This window comes from Macaca mulatta, chromosome 20 (assembly GCF_049350105.2).
Source record: "Macaca mulatta isolate MMU2019108-1 chromosome 20, T2T-MMU8v2.0, whole genome shotgun sequence".
Taxonomy (NCBI): domain Eukaryota; kingdom Metazoa; phylum Chordata; class Mammalia; order Primates; family Cercopithecidae; genus Macaca; species Macaca mulatta.
Window position 1 is genome coordinate 72,711,468 of NC_133425.1, and position 20,555 is coordinate 72,732,022.

Here is a 20,555-nt window from a genome sequence, read left to right on the forward strand (position 1 = left end):
CTGTTTAGGGCACATAAAATTAAAACAAAGGACACCGTGAGTAATCATGGGTAAATAATTTTCCTTCTTTTGCCCCCACTTTTAATTTTTAATGTTAAAACTTTTTAAAATTCCTTCAGTCAGCTTTGTATTTGTTTCATTATTTAAGACCTCTTTTTTTCTTCTTCTTCTTCAAGAAGTTGTCCTCATTTTGCCATAAAGGTTATGGATAGATTTTAAAGACTAGCTATTTAATGCATCCTAAGAAACTCAATTCCTATCCTCAATAATGTATTTGATTGCTTTAAAAATAACAATGCCTATTAAGTGCTTATTGTGTGCCAGGCAAAGCATTGTACTTGCATTATCTCATTTAAAATTGATAATGACCTTATGAAGAAGGCGCTATTAATTCCAGTAGTGGAGACGAATAAACCAATACTCAAAGTCACACAGCTAATAAGTCACAGCGACAGGACTCGACTCAAGTCTCTGGTCTTGTTTCATCCTAAAACCTCACATCTTCGCTCTCACAACATTGCCTCTCAAGCTTTGAAACACCAAGCCCAGGATTGTAGTTTAAAATTTTAAAAACTGTGCTAACTATTGATAAGACAACACTGGGCGTCCCTGGCGTGCTGTGACGTTTACTTTGTGACACTGGGTTTGAACCTAAGAATTTTATTTCTTGAACGTACTGGCATCAAATTTAAGCATATATGATCTCGTCCATCCATTTTCCCCTGGATTTATTTATAATCATTGTTTCAACAACTGAAATATACTAGACTTTATTGGTTGGCCCTTTTTGATAAAGCCCAAATTGCACCTTACGCTCCTATGTCTCATTGAAGGGATGGTTTTGTGGTGGTGTGGATTCATGTTTTTGTAAGCTCCTGTGATTTTTGGAAACTTTTGTGATGTTAAAATTCAGCCAGTTTTCTTTGACTTCTTATTTGCTTCAAAGCTGGAAGAACATGACCAGGTATCATCATTGCTATTATGTGTGAGTGATTGGATTTGACAAGAGACAGTAATACAAAGACCCTGATCAGGGATTTGGAAATGCATCTGTCAGGCAGCTTCAAAGGTGTGGGCTGACACACTGAACCTTGACTACAGTTCTAATTCGACTCATCAACATTCCTCAGAGTATAGTGAGGAGAAATAAATAGTGTTCTCTAACCCGTCACAAAAGTATTTGCCATGAATTAACCGGAGGCCCCCACTTCAAACAGCAAATGGCAAATCTCTAGACAAATGACGTGCCATTGCAAAAGTACCTCTGAATCGTCCTCTCGAGTTTGACTTTTCTATCATCTGTTCTGAATTAATTCTCCATTACTTCTCTGCTGCTTTTGTGTCTTGTGTCTTCACTCAGTCCATGCTACTTGGCTAATATCCCTTCCCTTACACTGATTGTATCTTGAGGCACTTCCTTACTCATTTCAGCCCCTTTACCTTGGGGAGAATTCAGCAGGCAGAGTCACAAAGGAGCTGGATGACAAGGTAATACTTCGTCAATGGTGCTCACACTGTCATCTCATTGATCAATGTGCCTGTCCACCTGGTCCCCACCACCCCATCATCTCCTTTGGCCAAAGAGTGGAGGAAGCTGTTTATTATAGTAATTTTCTTTAGATGTCTCTTCCTGCCTTGAAACTAGCCTGTGGTTAACCTATTTCTCACTTACTGTCATGAGAAAGGCTCCTGTAGTTTTCAGCTTCAGGATTCTCCCTTATTACAGTAGGAACGGGCTTTCAAAGAGTTAAACACCTTTTTCTTCTGCTAAACATAGAGAAAAAAAAAATCCTAACATAAACGAGAGCTTTTCTATTTTTCAAAACTTTTTGAAAAAGGAATGCTGTAAAAACACAGGTGGTCATATTTCAGCCATAGAATAGCAACCTGTATTATCATGTCATACTGAATCACTTTGTTTATCAGACAGGGATGAAGTTACTTTATAATGAAACACTCATGATGAATTTTCTCACCTCCACTCCAACTGCATGACAGCCTGATAGAGAATGTGACTCATTCATTGTTGTGTGTGTGTGTGTGTGTGAGAGAGAGAGATACAGACAAAGAGACAGAGAAAGATTGAAATGGGGGGAAAGGAAGAGGAGAGAAAGGAGGAACGTGAGCTAGTAAGATACCTCATCTCTAGTCACTTCTAGAGAATGGGTCATCTCTAAGTGGACACCTTAGCTAATCGTGAAAAAAATAAAACCAAAACTTGTGTATGTTTTAATTCTTACTGCTAAGGTCTCCTAAAATTGTATGTTAAACAGGCCTTTTCCATATTGCTTAAACAAAGGACAAAGTCAGTGATCTTAAATTACCTACACCTAAACCTCAACATGGAAAAACATTGTTTTCAGCCATACTCAAAAAGTCCAGCATATATATGTCTACTTCAGATGAACTGTCAACAAAGCTTTGTGAAAGTGTCACTCTAATCTTCAGTTTTCACAATTCCATCACTTGAAAAATTAATTTCTTACAACACACGCACACTTAATTTAGATATTCGGGGTGAAGAATTAAAATAGATTTAGTTTTTCTCAGTATTCCCAAATGCGTTTGGGAATAAAATAAACATAATGCGGTCACTGATACATAATATCCTAAACTCTATTAAAATAAAAGCTAAATTTAAATCTTCTGGATGACTAACAAGTCCACTAGTTCAATGAGAGATTCCTTAGTCTTTATGCCAGACTTATGTTGTAGAAAATAAGTTGAAATACGTGGAAATGATTTAGTTTTATATTAGCTACATCCATAGTGATCTCAGAAACTATGATTGCTAAATCAATATTTACTTTTATGCTAACGTGTGCATGTACATGACTAGTTTTTTTTTTTTCTGGGAAATACAGAAATACATGGTCAAGAAAATTATCTCCTTTCTCCAAGTCACTTATATGCATATATTTGTATGTATTTCAAGATCAAAAAGTTGATTGATTTAAATAATGCCTAAGAAATTTAAGACCTAAGACAGTCATACAAATCCTTGGTTACCCTTAGGTATTTCCCTTTGCCACCAAGGAAATCAGTGGGGCCAGCAATGTATACATTGACATCCACCTGTTTCAAATGTTGAAACCATTTAGAGCCAAGAATCCAAGGAGAATGGATGTCTGTAATACAGACTGCATTTTAAAATTGGACTGGCATGTGACTTAGTGATAAAAGTGAAGTTCTGTTTTCTATTTAGCTTAAATTTTGAGCTTCCCATGAAGACATTCTGTAAAGTTTTGACATATAAATATAACCAGAAGCAGAAGACACTTTTATTTGGCATCAAACCATGCACTTATTTCTTGGGGTTAACTGACAGCAGTCGATTATTTCCAGGATTGTATTATCCTGCCTTGTACTAGAAAATACCAGGAAATAAGTGGAATGATCGGCAAACTCAACACCCCGAAAAGGGTAAATTGCTATTCATCTAGATTGAGGTAAGTCCACTGTGAACTAACTGGTCAGTGACTTCCTAGGTTTAAGTTACTCACTTTGGGAAAGCAAGTGTTTTAGGAAGCACACTGATTCCTCAAATGCATTTTAGGAGATCAAATTTCATTACTTTAAACGCTGTTTGCGGCACTTGACTTTAAACCATATGGTTGTCAAGGCCAGTCTCAAGAGATGATCAAATACAGTGGTTTTTAAAATGTGTATTACAGAAGCCTCGGGATCTTCAGAGGACTTCAGGGCTGAAATGGGGTAAGGACAGGCTGGGTTCTGGTCCCTTCACTCCTGGCTTCAGTGAAAGAAGCTCTCCTTTCATTTTATTTTTTGCTTCCATGGAAGATTTCTTCAATTTGAAAGAAGGTTGCACTTTTTAAATGGACGAATGAATTTTATCATTGGATGCTGTTCACTCAATACATTTTCTTAAACATCCCACGATGTTCCAGATACTGTGTCAATTGTGCAAGCTACAATGATAACTAAGTCATTGTTTGATAACGCAGGGTTTGGGGGTGCTGTAAAAGTACTTCAGGACAGTGCTATAGGACACAGTGGGAGACATTAGTTCACCTGGGGAAATCATTTCTGAAATGAGGAAACTGGGACTCTGATCATTTCAGCGATTTTTCCAAAGTCACATAGTTTGTAGCAGAACAACCTATATCCCAGCTATTTATGCAGATGCTCCTTGTCTAACCCATGTTGCTTCCTGAAAGAATGGAATCCACGTACCAACGCTTGTTTTTTACATTATTTAAAGACTTAAGGCTATAAAGTTTTGGTAATATAATTTATGTCTTAATCTTTTTTTTTCTTTTTCTTTGGAGACAGGGTCTCTGTTACCCAGGCTGGAGTGCAGTGGCACAATCATAGCTTACTGCAGTCAGCCTCCCAGGTTCAAGGGATCTTCCCTCCTCAGCCTCCCAAATAGCTGGGACTAGTGGCATGCACCACCACTCCCAGCTAATTTTTGTATTCTCATGGAGACAGGGTTTTGTCATGTTTCCCAGGCTGGTCTCAAACTCCTGTGCTCAAGCAATCCACCTGCCTCAGCCTCCCAAAGTACTGGAATTTTTGCACTTGACCCCTCTTACACCTTAAACATTTATGCATCTCCAATATCTAACACAGGGCTGGACAATGAATGTTTAATTTTTTAAACCAGACAATGAGAGGAAGTGAACAGAAGAACATTGTTTTGATAATTACCTACATCAATACACATGAAAGCAGATGAAAATGAAATTTAGCAAGATATGCAGAGAATATGATGTCAAACATATGAAAGGGAAAAAAAAGAGGAACATTAATCTCACAGTGCCATCCTCATGCATTTTGGGAAGCATACACTTCTGCTGAATTTTACGTCATCATAAGGACTTAGTGAATATGCCATAATTTTAGGTCACCAAAAGAGAGAGTGCTTTCATTCATAGATTTATTCTTTCTGTGGATGGAACAGCATTTTTCATTTTAGTAGGTTCCCACAGTGATTTTAGCATTTCACAAGATTATAAAAAAGATTTAACATTTTTATATTGGAGTAAATATATATTTGGCTCCAAAAGTATTCATTTTGGCTCAATTCATACTTCTTGTATGGAAAGACCTATGAACTTAATTTAACTTCCTTTAAAGAATACAGCCATGGATCACTTGGATATCAATATACAGTCCAGTTTTGGGAAAGTATAATTTATTGCTTATTATAATTTTATGTTTTTAGAATATCTGTGTTTCATCCATTTTGGAGAGATACAAGCATGAGCTAAAAACTGACCAGCAATTTGATGATGGTCTCTAGAGTACAATAAAGTGTAATTTAAATACCAAAGGCATTAACCCAAATTATCTGAAAAGATATCATAAACAAAACACTAGGTTACTGGAGGGTTTTTTTTTTTTTTTTTTTTTTTGCTTCAAATATATTTGCAACTTTTGAATGAAACCATAACTCCTTTAAAAATATAAGCAAGGCATGTCCAATTAATCATACAAGTTTCCATCTAGATTGTTTTCAGATAGGTCAGATTCCTTGGACATTAAGTTCTTCTTGAATCTATTGGTAGAATGAGTGCATAAGGAAATATTTTGGAAAACAATAAGCAAGCAAATATGACCTTATTCCACTGTGGAGAAACTACAATTTTGTATTACTGGAGATATTGCTGTAGTTCTTTTATGTAGTAGTAAATAATTACTTTTAAAAACATATGATATATATATCCAATTGAACCTGGGGAAGACTTTGTTTTTATGATTTTATTTCGATCTACTCAACATTTGTCCTTACATCTTATCTTTGTTACTGTTGTCATTCAAGGTGCTGTCTGTATTATTTACAAAGAGATAGACTGATGAACCAGATCAATTTTAGAGAACTCTATCACCAAAGGAGGCCAATCTTCCATTCCTCAAAAATAACTTTTTTTTTCTTTTTTTTTTTTGAGATGGAGTTGCGTTCTTGTCTCCTAGGCTGGAGTGCAATGGCACAGTCTCAGCTCACCGCAACCTCTGCCTCCTGGGTTCAAGCAATTCTTCCTGCCTCTGCCTCCCAAGTAGCTAGGATTATAGGCGCCCGCCACCATGCCCAGCTAAATTTTGTATTTTTAGTAGAGACAGGGTTTCACCATGTTGGCCGAGCTGGTCTCAAACTCCTGACCGCAGGTGATCTACCCACGTTAGCCTCCCAAAAGTGCTGGGATTGCCAGCATTAGCCACTGCGCCCGGCCATCTCAAAAATAACTTGTAACTATCAGGAAAAATCTTACACCTGGTGAAAAATCTAAACGTTTAGTTTTTGTCAGGGCTAAATCATGTAGATGAATGACATATGGAGCTGTGCATGGATTAAACAAAGCACAAATAAAATGGCTCAGCTTGAAGCTTATCTAATGTTCAGTGACAGCATGTCAATGGCCTGGCTAATGTGATCAACAGACAATGGGAGATTTCAGGGTCTAAAAGTGAAAGTGAGAAGGAACTCCATCTCTGTTTTACACTTTCCATCATTTCTCGTCTCACTCTTTGTTGTGGTTCTCCCGCAGATAATATCAGTTTAACACAAAGCTTAAATCACAAACAGAATTGTGGAAGCCTGCTGGAATGGTTCGGTGTCTATGAACAAAACTGGAGAGACAAACAGCAGAGAAAATGGTTGTCATTAAGCGGTAAAAAAACGTATTTCTCATCAGGAGTGATTTGCACTTTGTTCTGAGTACCCATGGCAGAGATTGTGAGATACATGTGCCCCCGTTTCCCTATTCAGGTTCACTTTCAGCCACAGAACTTGGTTTGTGTACATTTGCTTTGAGGTGGATTGAAGGCCCCTTGGCAAAAATTAATGAAGTCCTGCTCTCTAAAACGGGTACCTTCAAGAACACAATATATCTAAAAGATGACTGAAAAAAAATCCAGAAATCTTTAATAGGAGAGTTCAACTCCTATGACTTAGGTTTAATTAACATATAATATCAGGGGCTGGATTCATTGTTGAGCTCCAGACTATCCTGGCCATAGTCTATTTTGATTGGGAATTGCTTATCTCTTCCTCTCAAATAAAAATGCTGAGAGGGTTGGGAGAACATCTCCTAATGACAGCTTCTTTCGAGTAGGTGGTATGAGATCTTTGAGGCCTGTGATGGGACTAGGTATCTCCAGTTAGAAAGATGATGGGAGTTAACTCATGATCAAGGTTGCAAACTCAAATATCTCCTGGGACGAGAGGTTTTCTTAAGAATTTCAAAAATTCATATGTGTATAAGAAGCCACCTGATACTAAAGCATTAATCTATTTTGTCCATTTTAATATTATACATGGCTGGGCACGGTGCACACCTGTAATCCCAGCACTGTGGGAGGCCGAGGCAGGTGGATCACTTGAAGTCAGGAGATCCCTAAACCTGTTTCCAGTCATCCTCAAGACAATGATAGTGGTAAAACCATCCTCCAAAACAACCTCCAGAACATCCTCCAAAACATCACTTGAGGTCAGGAGTTCAAGACCAGCCTGACCAACATGGTGAATCCTCATCTCTACTAAAAAAAATATAATAATAATACAAAATGAGCCAGGCATGGTGGTACATGCCTGTAATCCCAGCTACTTGGGAGGCTGAGGCAGGAGCATCTCTTGAACCTGGAAGGTGGAGGTTGCAGTGAGCCAAGACTGGGCCACTGCACTTCAGCCTGGGCAACAAGAGCAAACTCTGCCTCAAAAAATACATATATTTATATTTTATATTCAAATATATAAATGTATATTATATATTTATATATATATCATATATCTCATATATGATATATGATATATATTTTGTATAATATATCACTATATATCTCATATATTTTGTATAATACATATTTTATATATCACTATATATCTCATATATTATATATTATATATATATACACATACAATGTGGGCCTAGGGCTGAACTTGATTGTGATCACCAGTTTGCTAAATATGGTCTCAGGTTTCATATATATATAAAATATATGTGATGTACTCAGAGGGCAAAATAATGGCAATAGTAATAAACATTATGGCCTAAGTACTTTGTAGGCACTGAACTTATCTTCAGTTATCCTTATAATGGCCCTAATAATTAGCTGGTATTGTTTGCCCATTTTACAAATACAGACATTAAGTAACACAGAGATTAAGAAACTTGCCCAAGTTATATAGCTAGTTAAGAGTCTGTACTCTCAGCCATTCCGTGTGTAGAACATCTTAGAATTTAAGGTTGTGTGTTTTATTTTTAATTGTCTGCTACTCTTCTTCCTTAGTAAATATTTAAGGCTAGTACTACTTAATCACTACTCTTGGGAATAGAAATGAAGGGAGACTAACCCTTCATTTTCTACCACCACGGCCTAAAAAAAAGTATTTCTCTATTATCTACTAATAGTCCTTTGATGTTATGGAAAATGCTATGCTTCTGAAATCTGAATAATAGATTGCGTGGTCTTAAAACTGTGAAACTGGCACTTAGTGGGTTTCTCTGGTTGCCTCCACAGAGGGTATCAAATGTCATCAAGGGAATAAAGTTGCAAAGCCTACTGTAAACTGAATTTGCATAGCTCTTGTGTATGAGATTCAGACAGATCTAAAATACCTTAAAATCGGGATAGAAACATACACAATTGGAGCAACAGCAGGAAGAACAGCTAGGATGCCATCCCTGTTGCCATGAATGAGGGCATCTCCACTCTCATGTCTGTGGGTGTGCAAGTGCAGGGCACACATACAAGACTAGATGAGCGATTTGCATCTACATACAAATGCTCTCACATCTGTGAAGATCCTGTTTCCAGCACCAGCACGCCTCTCCATGCCAGGTGCGTGCTCCTCTTTATTGGTGGTGTCAACCAAGGCTCAATATTTCTTCACAAGGCACATTCTGGATATTGCAATTATTTGGCTTCTCCCAAGAGGCAGCTTATCAGAGAAAAGTTGGATCCAAGTGCCCTGCTCAGTTAACAAATGATATACTGCTATACTCTTTTAGGTATTTTTAGGAACTGATTTGCATATTCATTCCAAGGCTTTTTTTATGCATTAAACACATACTCAATTGCCTACTTGATAGCTACTCTTGAATATCTAAGATACATTGCAAATATATGGCGGCTAAAATGGAATTTTCCCTTATCCCTAAACCTGTTTCCAGTCATCCTCAAGACAATGATAGTGGTAAAACCATCCTCCAAATGCTTGGGGAAAAAACCTGAGACTCTCCCACATCTTTCTCTCTCAGAGTTCATTTCTTATACATCTCTAGTAACTTTTCTAGCTTCCAATTCTCTACTATAATACACTGCAAACAGATCCACATCCTGCCACCTTCACAGTCACCACCTGTTTCAGCGTCTGTCACTCCTTACCTGGAATTCTAGAACCATTTTCCTATTTCCCCAGTTTGCTTCTTGCCTCTTAATCACTTCTTTACATAGCAGCCTGGTTGAATTTTTTTTTTTTTTTTTTTTTTTTTTTTTTTTTTTTGAGACGGAGTCTTGCTCTGATGCCAGACTGGAGTGCAGTAGCGCGATCTTGGCTCACTGCAAACTCTGCCTCCTGGTTCAAGTGGTTCTCCTGCCTCAGCCTCCTGAGTAGCAGGGACTACAGGCATGTGCCACATGCCCGGCTAATTTTTGTATTTTTTAGTAGAGACGAGGTTTCACCATGTTGGCCAGGATGGTGTAAACCACTCTCTTTCTTGAAATCCTGATATTATTGGGATGAAATCCAAACTCCTTACCATGGCTTATATTAGCTGTGGGCCAACCCCGCCCCCACTATACCCCTCTCACACCTCAATACTTTCTTTCCTCACTACGCTATAGTTAGATTCGCCTATTTTTTTAGTTCTTCTAAAATATTAAGTTGATTCTCCACATGAGGTTTTATTTATTCGGAGACAGTCTCGCTCTACCACCCAGGCTGGAGCGCAGTCGTGCGATCTCGGCTTATTGCAACCTATGCCTCCCAGGCTCAAATGATTCTCCTGCCTCATCCTCTCAAGTAGCTGGGACTACAGGCATGCACCACCACGCCTGGCTAATTTTTGTATTTTTAGTAGAAACAGCATTTCACCATGTTGGCCGGTCTGATCTCATAATCCTGGCCTCAAGTAATCCACCCACCTCAGCATCCCAAAGTGCTGGGATTACAGGGATAAGCCACCATACCCATCTGGGGTTTTAAATTGTTGCTTCCTCTGCCTGAATTTCCTCTACTCTTTACCTGGCTCGTTCTTCTCATCCTTCAAGTTTCACCTCACATGGTAATTCTCAGATAATTCCTCACCAACTCTCTAATTCAAACAGTCTCTCTCTTTTTTTTTTCTTATACTTTATTTTCTCTCAAAGAACCTACCACAATCTATACATCTGCCTTTGTTTATATATTCATTTGTGTAATGCTGTACTGTACCCTCCAACATTCTAAGTTTCATTACAGCAGGAGAATTTTCTTTTCTGTTTATCTACTACTATACACCCAGTTTACTATCAATGTGAAACACAAGAGCAGCTCAGTGCATGTGACACAGAGGAACGCAGTGATTTCTTTTGTTTGAGACGGAGTCTCACTCACTCTGTTGCCAGGGCTGGAATGCAGTGGTGCCATCTCGGCTCACTGCAACCTGTGCCTCCCAGGTTCAAGCAATTCTCCTGCCTCCACCTCCTGACTAGCTGGGATTACAGGCGTGCACCACTACAACCAGCTAATTTTTGTATTTTTAGTAGAGATGGGGTTCTGCCACGTTATCCCGGCTGGTCTCAAACTCCTGGCCTCAAGTGATCCACCTGCCTCGGTTGATTTCTTAATGTATGGACATTTTCACTATTCTGCTTTCTGAAGTTCTAGCAAATCTAAGAATCCATTAGGGAAACCAAGATGTCATCTGATTTCACCCACCATAACTCAACACACAGAATACAAACTCCCACACACTGGGTAAGAGAAATTCATTTCTACTGCTTTCCCCATAAACCACTGTGAGCTGCAGAAGGTCATTACCAATATCATGGTACATGGTATTTGTTCAAAGAATTATCCAGTCCCACTGTGCATGGAACTGAGAAAGAGAATAAATTGAGTGCCTCAGTTTAGACAAAAGAAGTAGCTGCCTCTGAAAAACTGCCTTATTAATCACTTATCTGACCAAAATACCCCGAGATGATTGAGGACACAGCATGCTGTCAGCCCAGAAAACAAGCACTATGTCCCTTTCCTCAGCACCAAGAACACGGTAAGTGCCAATAGTCTTACGTGAATTAACATATGTAAGATAGAGGAAAATAAATTATTTCAAGTAAAAATCATCAGACAACTTTATGAACACAATCTTCCTAATAGTCACTTTTCAGATCAACCCTCTAGTTGCCACAGATCTAGGTCAGTGTTGGTCAAAATACACGGATATGTTCTCAGTGTTTTATGAATTCAAATCTGGATGACAGATGTTTCCAAATAGCAAACTCTCTATCCCCCACCTCTAGTAGGCTTTGTACCTCCCACAGAGTCAACCATTTCACATTGAGAAAAACCATATAATGACAAATAGCTGAGCCTTGCCAGTATTGGTGATATATTAGGATAATGGTGTGGGCAAGTGAGTCAGAAAGACTTATGTTCAAACCTCAGTCCTACTACTTATATGTAACACAATCTCTTTAAGGCTCCATTTTCTCATCTGTACAATGGGGATTAAGTAACAATACCTACCTTCCTAAGGTTGTTGTGGGCATTCAAGAAATGAATGCATGAAACTGATCACAGAATGCCTGAACCTACTCTATTATAGTCATAATAATAATGATAATAATAACAGTTGCATTGATCTTGATCTTATGTTTATTTGAGAAGAGAACAGTAATCTGAGTGTTACATAGATCTCATACTCCTGGGTGGAAAATATTTTGACTCCACTTCAGCTCTGTTTTTTTCCTGGCTGTATGAGATAGGCAAGTCTTTTAATCTTTTTTCACACTTGATTCCTTATTTTTCTGGTTAGTGAAGTCCATTTTCTACCTCGATTTCACAGGTAAGAAACTGAAGCTTAAAATGACTCATCAGAGTACCTGGATATGTAAGTGCTCAGTATCATTTCTAGACAACCTGAAGCAAATCACTTGCCTGTAAGAGCCAACAGTCAGCCCCATTTTCAAACAGAGAAAAAGCACTCAGAAACATGATGAGGACTAAAAAAAATGTTTCTATGATAACAGCCTTGCAGATCATTTCCAGATATGTTGGTTCTTTTAATTATCATTTTTATTACCCTTTTTTTCCTTTTCTTATCTATGGGGAAGCTACAACCTACAAAATCATGGTAGTTTAGTATGACGAAACTCTGCTGACACCCAAGCAAGCATTTTCTCTACTATTAATCCCTTCTCCTAGTCCAGTTGACCTATGTTATGAATAGCTACAATGGAGCATCCAAATGGCATACATAGACAAACCAGAATAATATAAAAAGTATTCGTGCTACATTCTTTGGCATTCTTGAAACCCAAGCATAGTGGTGAAAGGTTGGCCTCTAAATATGAAAATCTACCCATTCTCTTAGAGGCCTTTGGGTTCCTGTCCTCTTCCTCCAAATGGAATCACTGTCTTCTCCCCATTACTTTGTAATTTAGTCTATTAGGAAACACCTTTTTTCTTGTTGTTGTTTTGAAATAGAGTCTTGCTCTGTTGCCCAGGCTGGAGTGCAGTGGCGCGATCTTGGCTCACGGCAACTTCCACCTCCTAGGTTCCAGCAATTCTCCTGCCTCAGCCCCGACTAACAGCTGGGATTACAGGCACGTGCCACCACACCCGGCTAATTTTTGTATTTCTAATACAGACAGGTTTTCACCATGTTGGCCAGGCTGCCCTCGAACTCCTGACCTCAGCCTCCCAAAGTGCTGGGATTACAGGCATGAGCCACTGTGCCCGGCCAGGAAACACCTTTGAACTAGAAGGATTGGAGTTCTTTAATCTGGCTCAAATTGTAGTCATCGCTATAAACGAAGCAAGAAGCATTGAGAACTGAATACACAGAGGGGGCTTACCTCAAAGACCAGCGTCTCATTTGTGGGCCCTGGTGCGTACAGACGTTCCGGGAGGTTGAAGGAGCGCTGGTATTCAAACGTGGTCCCAGCGAAGGGGAACTCCCCAGGCCAGTCTATGCTCCAGCCCCCGGTGAGGTAATACTTTTGACTGAGGCTTCGAACTGCGAGGTAACTGGAGGAAACCTGCAGCTCCTGGATTTCGATGCTTCGGGCACCAGCTGGAATGATGACCACCGGATAATATTCTAAATGGAAAGAAGAGAACACGTCTGAATTCTACCCTCTGCACTGTTGAAAGGGGACTAGAAATGGCCCCTGACATGTAGTGTTCATTTTTATAGAGTGAGGTTTTTGAATCACTAGCTAAATTCATTTTTACTCTATGAAGCAAATATGATCAATGATTTCATTTTCCAAATAGTAAGAACACTAGAGAGAAAATGTATGTGGCTTCCCAAAGCCTTCCAAGCATATTTTCTGTGGACAAGAAATACACTCTTCTCCTTCCCAGACCCAAAAAGGCCACAAAATTCAGGAAGATTTTTTTAAAATCTTCCTAAGATCAAAGTGGGCGGATCACCTGAGGTCAGGAGTTTGAGACCAGTTTGGCCAGTGTGGTGAAACCCCATCTCTACTAAAAATGCAAAAATTAGCTGGACATGGTAGCAGGTGCCTACAATCCCAGCTACTCAGGAGGGTGAGGCAGGAGAATTACTTGAACCTGGGAGGCAGAGGCTGCAGTGAGCTGAGATCACACCACTGTACTTCAGCCTGGGTGACACAGCGAGACTCTGTCTCAAAAAAAAAAAAAAAAAAAAAAAAAAAATCTTTCTAGAAGAAACTTGGAGCCATGTATCTTCAATGATGAAATTCAGAAAATAGGGATCAAAAGTTTAATTTTACTCAAGATATTTAGATAATTGCTTCAAATATTCATTTAACACTGTGAGTAGAGTTCACTAAAGTTTCACAATGTTTCTTTGCTTAACAAATGCACTTGGACATACAAGGGGCCTGGTCGGCATACTAAAAATGCAAAGCAGAAAGGCATTTGTTTAGTATGTTTCTGTGAGGTAACGAATTGACGAAATTCCTCATAACTATCCTCCCTTACTCTTGCACGAGTGACAAATGCCACCATCACTAGTGTGTCCAGTGAACTAGTAAAAGGCTCAATCACATTTGGCGTGACTCAAATTTGTTCAGTAGCAAAAGTTGTATCTCATTAGCAATAACAAACAGCAGCATCTCTCACCATTTGCTTTATGCTGGTTGAGGTACAGGCCTTTATAAAACTTGCAAGTTGAATTATCACCTTTGCAAATGCCACATGCATCTGAAACTGCTTTAGAGCCTAGTTCATGGTCACATCCCACTAGCTGTGACAAAAACAAAAAACATGAGAAAATCAAACATCAGAGAAGCCAGAAACTGGGAATAATTAAGAGATACATGGTTCTCTGCATTTACAGAACATTAGGGAAGCAGTACAGCTTATGGTTAAGAATCATAGCTTCAAGTTAGACTCACTTGGGGTTGAAATACCTACCCTGACATTATTAGATGACTGGGCAAGTTATATAACTTATCTAAGGCTTAGGCTCTTCAGTGATGAAACTGGAATAAGAAGTCACCATTGCTACTAGTTCCAGCTGAGATTATTCAGGCCAGCTGTGTGACTCCAACATAAAAATGCTGGACAATAGACATGCATGCATGTGTACAAACACACACCCTTAAAAGATCAAAGGGCTCAAACTAAAATTAAAATGGAAAAGAAAATGAGCAACCAAAGTGAAAGGAAAAATAACTGGGGACAAATAGTAGTAGTATTTCAAAATACATTTGTGAGGTTCTCATCATGTAGCAAAAGTACTTAGTACACATGCAATAGAAGTTTATTATTTACATTTTTTTTTTGAGGTGGAATCTTGCTCTGTCCCCCACGCTGGAGTGCAGTAGAGCGATCTCGGCTCACTGCAAGCTCTGCCTCCCAGGTTCACGCCATTCTTCTGCCTCAGCCTCCCGAGTAGCTGGGACTACAGGTGCCCGCAACCACGTCTGGCTAATTTTTTTTCTATTTTTAGTAGAGACGGAGTTTCACCGTGTTAGCCAGGATGGTCTCAATCTCCTGACTCCGTGATCCACCCATCTCAGCCTCCCAAAGTGCTGGGATTACAGGTATGAGCCACTGCACCTGGCCTAAGTTTATTATTTACATTCTTATTTCATTTTTACAACTCCTATGCAAAGTAGGATATAGCATCGTCTCCTTTTATATATGTGCAAGTAGAGTGAAAAATAAACTAAAATAATTGGACAAGGCTCATGCAACAAGTAAATGAGGAATGTACATATGGTGCTCGGCCAGGCGTGGCATCTCACGCCTATAATCCCAGCACTTTGGGAGGCCGAGATCGGTGGATCACCTGAAGTCAGGAGTTCAAGACCAGTCTGGCCAACATGGTGAAATCCCGTCTCTACTAAAAACACAAAATCAGCCGGGCATGGTGGCACGCACCTGTAATCACAGTTACTAGGGTGGCTGAGGCAGGAGAATCATTTGAACCCAGGAGGCAGAGGTTGCAGTGAGCCGAGATCGCACCATTGCACTCCAGCCTGGGCAACGAGAGTGAAATTTCGTCTCAAAAAAAAAAAAAAAAAAAAAAAAAAAAAAGACATGGTGTTCAAATCCAATGAAATACTTTGCCCTTTCCCTCTATGCCACCTGCTTTTCTGCAGACACACCATCTCTCACACCACTCTTCACAGTACACCTATGATATGATGAAACACAAGCATGCTCATATACTCCAACGCAGAAACATTCTCTTACTTCACAAACCCCGTCAATACAAACATCATTTTTGTTTGGGGAGCAGGGAGTTCCATCTTTCACTTTGCCGGACATTGCAAAAAAAAATTCAAAGTTCTCAGCCTTGCAGTACAGTTTGCATCGATCTTCCTCTAGAAGCAAAGAGATCAAGATAGGAAATGGTCAAGAGGAAATTAAGGAAAAATGATACGATTGCCAAAAAGATGAATTAAATTTACTGAGAAAGCTGTCATGATGAAAATGGAAAATGTTATGCACAGTGTTATATGCATATGTGCATGTGTGTATGCACATATAAGCCCATATTATGTGACTTTCAAAGCATGAGTCCCATTTAACAATCCATATAAAACTAATTTAAGAGTAATATGTAACAATTTTATTTTTCTCATCCTTAGGGATAGTCACCATACACATGATCAATGGGTTACTATCCAGCCTCCCTGGATAGTAAATCTTTCAGGTTTCAAACGCCTGATGGTCAGCCATTGACAACATAGAAATGAAGTAGTGTTGTTGTGTTCTAATAAAACCCGATGAAACAAATACACACCAGATTTGGCCAGCAGGCCATAGTTTGATGACCTTGATTTAGGGCATGGATTACTTTAGATATTTACTCAGTCTGTTAAGAGAAAAGGTTTTAGGCACCAGGGAAAAAAGTCATATGGTTAGTCATGTTTGTAAAACACATATAGGAAAAAAAAAAAAAACAAACCATGTCATAAAAATGAAGAGAAAGCAAATAAACTCATCCCGAAAGCTACAAAATGGTAACTTCTATTGGCCCTTAAATCCCTGAGACGTTTCTGATATCAGAGTCAAAAATAAAAAATATATATATATTTATAGAGCTCTTGTTATCAGAAAGGAGTTCCTATGCCAATTTCTCAAATAGAAAGAGGTCTTCTTGGCCAGGAATTCCAGATGATGTTTCTCCCAAGAGACCTTCTGTGGGCGATATTGAGCGATATCCCCTAACAACAGTTTTACAAATGTGTCAACAGTTGGCAAATAGTGCTTCATAAAACCTCTCTAAAAAAGACAAAGTCAAAACTCAAACATGAAAGGATTTAAATTATCACAGTTCAAATATGCAGATATGTGGGTGGGTTAAAAGTTTCTCTCTCATCCATTTTTTTTTTTTTTTAATAGCAGCTTTATTTAATGCCTCCTAGTTTCTGCACATGAGATTAGGGAGTTGGATGACCTATATGCCCTTTCTTTTCTCTATCATTTCCAGGAATTAACAAGTTTTAGAAAGTTCCTTTTTTTTTTTTTTCCCTTTTAGCACAGATTCCTGGGTGAGTTTATGAGTTCATTAGAAACACAGAGGAAAGAAGGGAAAAAACCTCACTCCTGTAGCACAGAGATTGGCCACATTTATAAACAAAGTCTTCCTTTGTTCTTTCTTAACTGCAGGAAAATCGCAAGACCTTAAAGTCATGGTCAGTCTCCCCTGATGTAAGTATCAAAAGGGGACAAGGAGACACTAGAAGGCCTTAACTTTTCTGTCTGCCTCCATCGAGAGGTAAGATCCTAAGGCTGGGAGTCTATGTTTGATTCAATGCATTCTCCTATGCATCTAGCAAAGTGTCTCGTACACAAAAAGAGCTCAGTAAACATCTGTCGCATGCATGAATGAAATTGCATGCTCCCTACTCAGTGAAAACTGCAATAAAATTAGTGAAAGAACTTTGAAACCAGCAAACATTTTCTAAATTGCAAAATGTATTTGTTTAACTTCCTCCTTGTATCTTCAACACAGAATTTATTTAAGGGTGATAACAGGACCGATTGCATAAACACTATATTTAAATGAAAGATGTAATGTGATAAAGGCCAAGGAATATCCATGAAGCCAAAGCAAAGAATAAAAGAGGAAGTAAAAGGAGGGACAACAGAGTCATGGAGAAAGAACCACAGACAGGAAGCATGGGTTTGCAAGAGTATACAACCAAGAGCAAGGAAATCTTCCAAGTTTGGAATTGGAAGCAACTGCAGCATCTGCTGGGACCTGCTGTATAGCATCCTTCCTTTGAAATCACTCAGTTCCTGGTAGAATGCCTCTAGTGATGGGGAGCTTATTACTTACAGAGGGAGTGTATTTTCATTTTGGACAGTTAATATTTAGTTACTTATTCATTCATTTCAAAAGTTAAAACCATTACATAAATATATACCAAATGCTGTTCTTAGATGCTGGAGATACAAGCAAGCTCAAGATAGAAAAAGCCTTAGTCCTTGTGGAACCTAAATTCTTGTGGGGAGGAAGATAACAAATAAATGACTAGATAAAAATACATTCATGCACTGAGAAGAGCTATGAAGAATAAAACGGGGTAAAAGGTTCAGAGAACAACATGAAGGAAGAATATTTTGACAGGCTGTCAAGGAAGGTGTCTCTGAGGAGATAATATGGCTAGATTGTTCTCAGCCCTTGAATTAATTCTGTTCTCTAAAGCAATTTGAAATAAATCGAACATCCTTCCTATTCAATAGCTCTTTGAAGTTTTGAATGTAACTCGTTTCTCAGTAAACCTCTATACGTCCCTCATTACTTCCTCCTAAGACACAGCTTTGGAACTGTCTCTATCTATGCTTTATGGACTAACAGTCATCACCCAAAACCGCATCAGTGCTCCTGAAATGGCTGGGCTGATACTGAGCAAAGCTGCACAATCCTCTCGTTTGATTTGGATGCTCTACTTGTTATAATGATGCCTGTAATTATATAAGCTTCCTTTATGATCACTGATTAATATAGGTTCATGTTGAGCTTTTGCACAAAACAGCCCATGAATTGTCATTAAACTTAGTCTCTTTCCAGTCTACACATGGGCAGTTGGGATTCGCATACAATCCTGTTTCAAGACAGCATGAATAAGTTTTGATAAATCAAATGGATAGAAGTAATGAAACAACTAGAATGATGACAGCTTATTCTACATAGGCAAAAGCAACTACATTAAACTGTTCTGCTGTAACTAATGTTTCATTATTCAGTCAAAATAAAGACATATTAATTTAAAAAGTAAAATACAAGCCATAATAACTTTAAATATAGTAAGTACCAAGAACTTAGTCTAATTTTTATATATGATTCTGTGTGTGTGTCTGCATGCATGCACACACTTTACAAACAGGCCTTGCCATGCTTGTAATTAACTGACATGTCAGTTACTGTGTATGGTGCCTCTATGGGGTATATATGGTTTCATGAGTTTTTGGTCTGGACACTTCATACCCATTTCAATTAAGATCCCTGGGAGACTTAATTGCCAAAATGTCAAAGGTAAGTTGAGAAACATAAGTACATTCCAAACATATGAAACCTTGGGTTTACAGATGTGGGAGACAAGAGGTATCTTATGGGAAAAAAATATATAGTAGAAAAATAAACAAAACCCATGGAATGAAACACTGGGCCAGGATGGGTCTGGGGAATGAAAGGTAAACATGGAAACTCTTTGATACAGGCAACAATTTCTTCTGTATTGTTCAATCACATTATTATCCACATAGAGACTTATTTGAATGTCATAGAGACCACATTACCTTCCACTTTTGTATAGGGTTTCCACTGGTAGAACCATCCACGGAAAGGTTTGCTGTTATATTCTGCGCACTGTTGAGCCCGAAAATCCAAGCTGTTTTCATTACAAGGGTTAATGTTGCACAGCTGATAAATACGGCTAGAACCTGGACAGAATTTGCCACCATACTGAGGCCTAAAAATGAAATTAATGAACTTTAATGTTAGCAATCAAAGGGTTCACTGTTAGTCACATACAATAATAGAAAGAGAGGCAATCAGGATGAGCATTGCCACAGCGTATGCAAATGCACAGTCTATTACAGGAATGGAAGTACATAGCATACAATTTACCACTTCCCTTCTTGAATCTAACTAATCAATCAGGGAATCTTTTTTTCTAGTTCTTTTCTTTACCACGGCTCCCTCATTAAAATTGGCATGCCAAATCAAATTTATTTGCCATCACCAATCTAATTTTTACATTCTGTCAATTTCCCTAAACACTGTTGAAATAATATTTACTTTTTATTATTTTTGAGACAGGGTCTCACACTGTTGTCCAGGCTGGAATGCAGTGGCATGATCTCGGCTCACTGCTGCCTCCCCACCTCTCTGGCTCTGCCTCCTACCTCAGCCTCCCAAGTAGCTGGGACTAGAGGCATGCACTACTACACCTGGCTAATTTTTGTACTTTTTGTTGAGATGTGGTTTCACCATACTGCCCAGGCCAGTCTCAAACTCCTCAACTCAAGTGATCCACCCGCATCAGGCTCCCAAAGTGTGGGGATTACAGGTGTGAACCACTGCATCCAGCCTGAAAGAATATTCTTTTGTTTTTAAATTAAAAAAAAATGTTTTAAACTTTTATTTTAGGTTCAGGGGTACATGTAAAGGTTTGTTATACAGGTAAATTGCGTCTCACAGGAGTCCGGTGTACAGACTATTTCATCGCCTAGGTAATAAGCATAATATCTGATACACAGTTTTTCAATCCTCTCCCTCCTCCAACCCTCCACCCTCAATATCTGTTGTTCTCTTTTTTGTGCCCATATATACTCAATGTTTAGCTCCCATTTATAAGGAAGAATATGTGATATTCAGGTTTCTGTTCCTGCCTTAAGTTGGCTTAGGAGAATGACCTCCAGTTCTATCTGTCTG

At 38.7% G+C, this 20,555-nt stretch overlaps 1 protein-coding gene across 3 annotated transcripts in view; it reads right to left on the reverse strand.

The window, feature by feature from the left end:
- ADAMTS18 (ADAM metallopeptidase with thrombospondin type 1 motif 18) overlaps positions 1 to 20,555 on the reverse strand; it is a 153,912-nt gene that overhangs the window by 23,806 nt on the left and 109,551 nt on the right. For all 3 annotated transcript variants that reach the window (XM_028840641.2, XM_077986920.1, XM_077986921.1), the window contains exons 13-16: positions 19,418 to 19,590; positions 15,860 to 15,990; positions 14,279 to 14,402; positions 13,024 to 13,268 (exon numbers count right to left, since the gene is read on the reverse strand). In XM_028840641.2, coding sequence (XP_028696474.2) covers positions 13,024 to 13,268; positions 14,279 to 14,402; positions 15,860 to 15,990; positions 19,418 to 19,590 — 673 coding nt within the window. The remainder of the gene's footprint in view (positions 1 to 13,023; positions 13,269 to 14,278; positions 14,403 to 15,859; positions 15,991 to 19,417; positions 19,591 to 20,555) is intronic.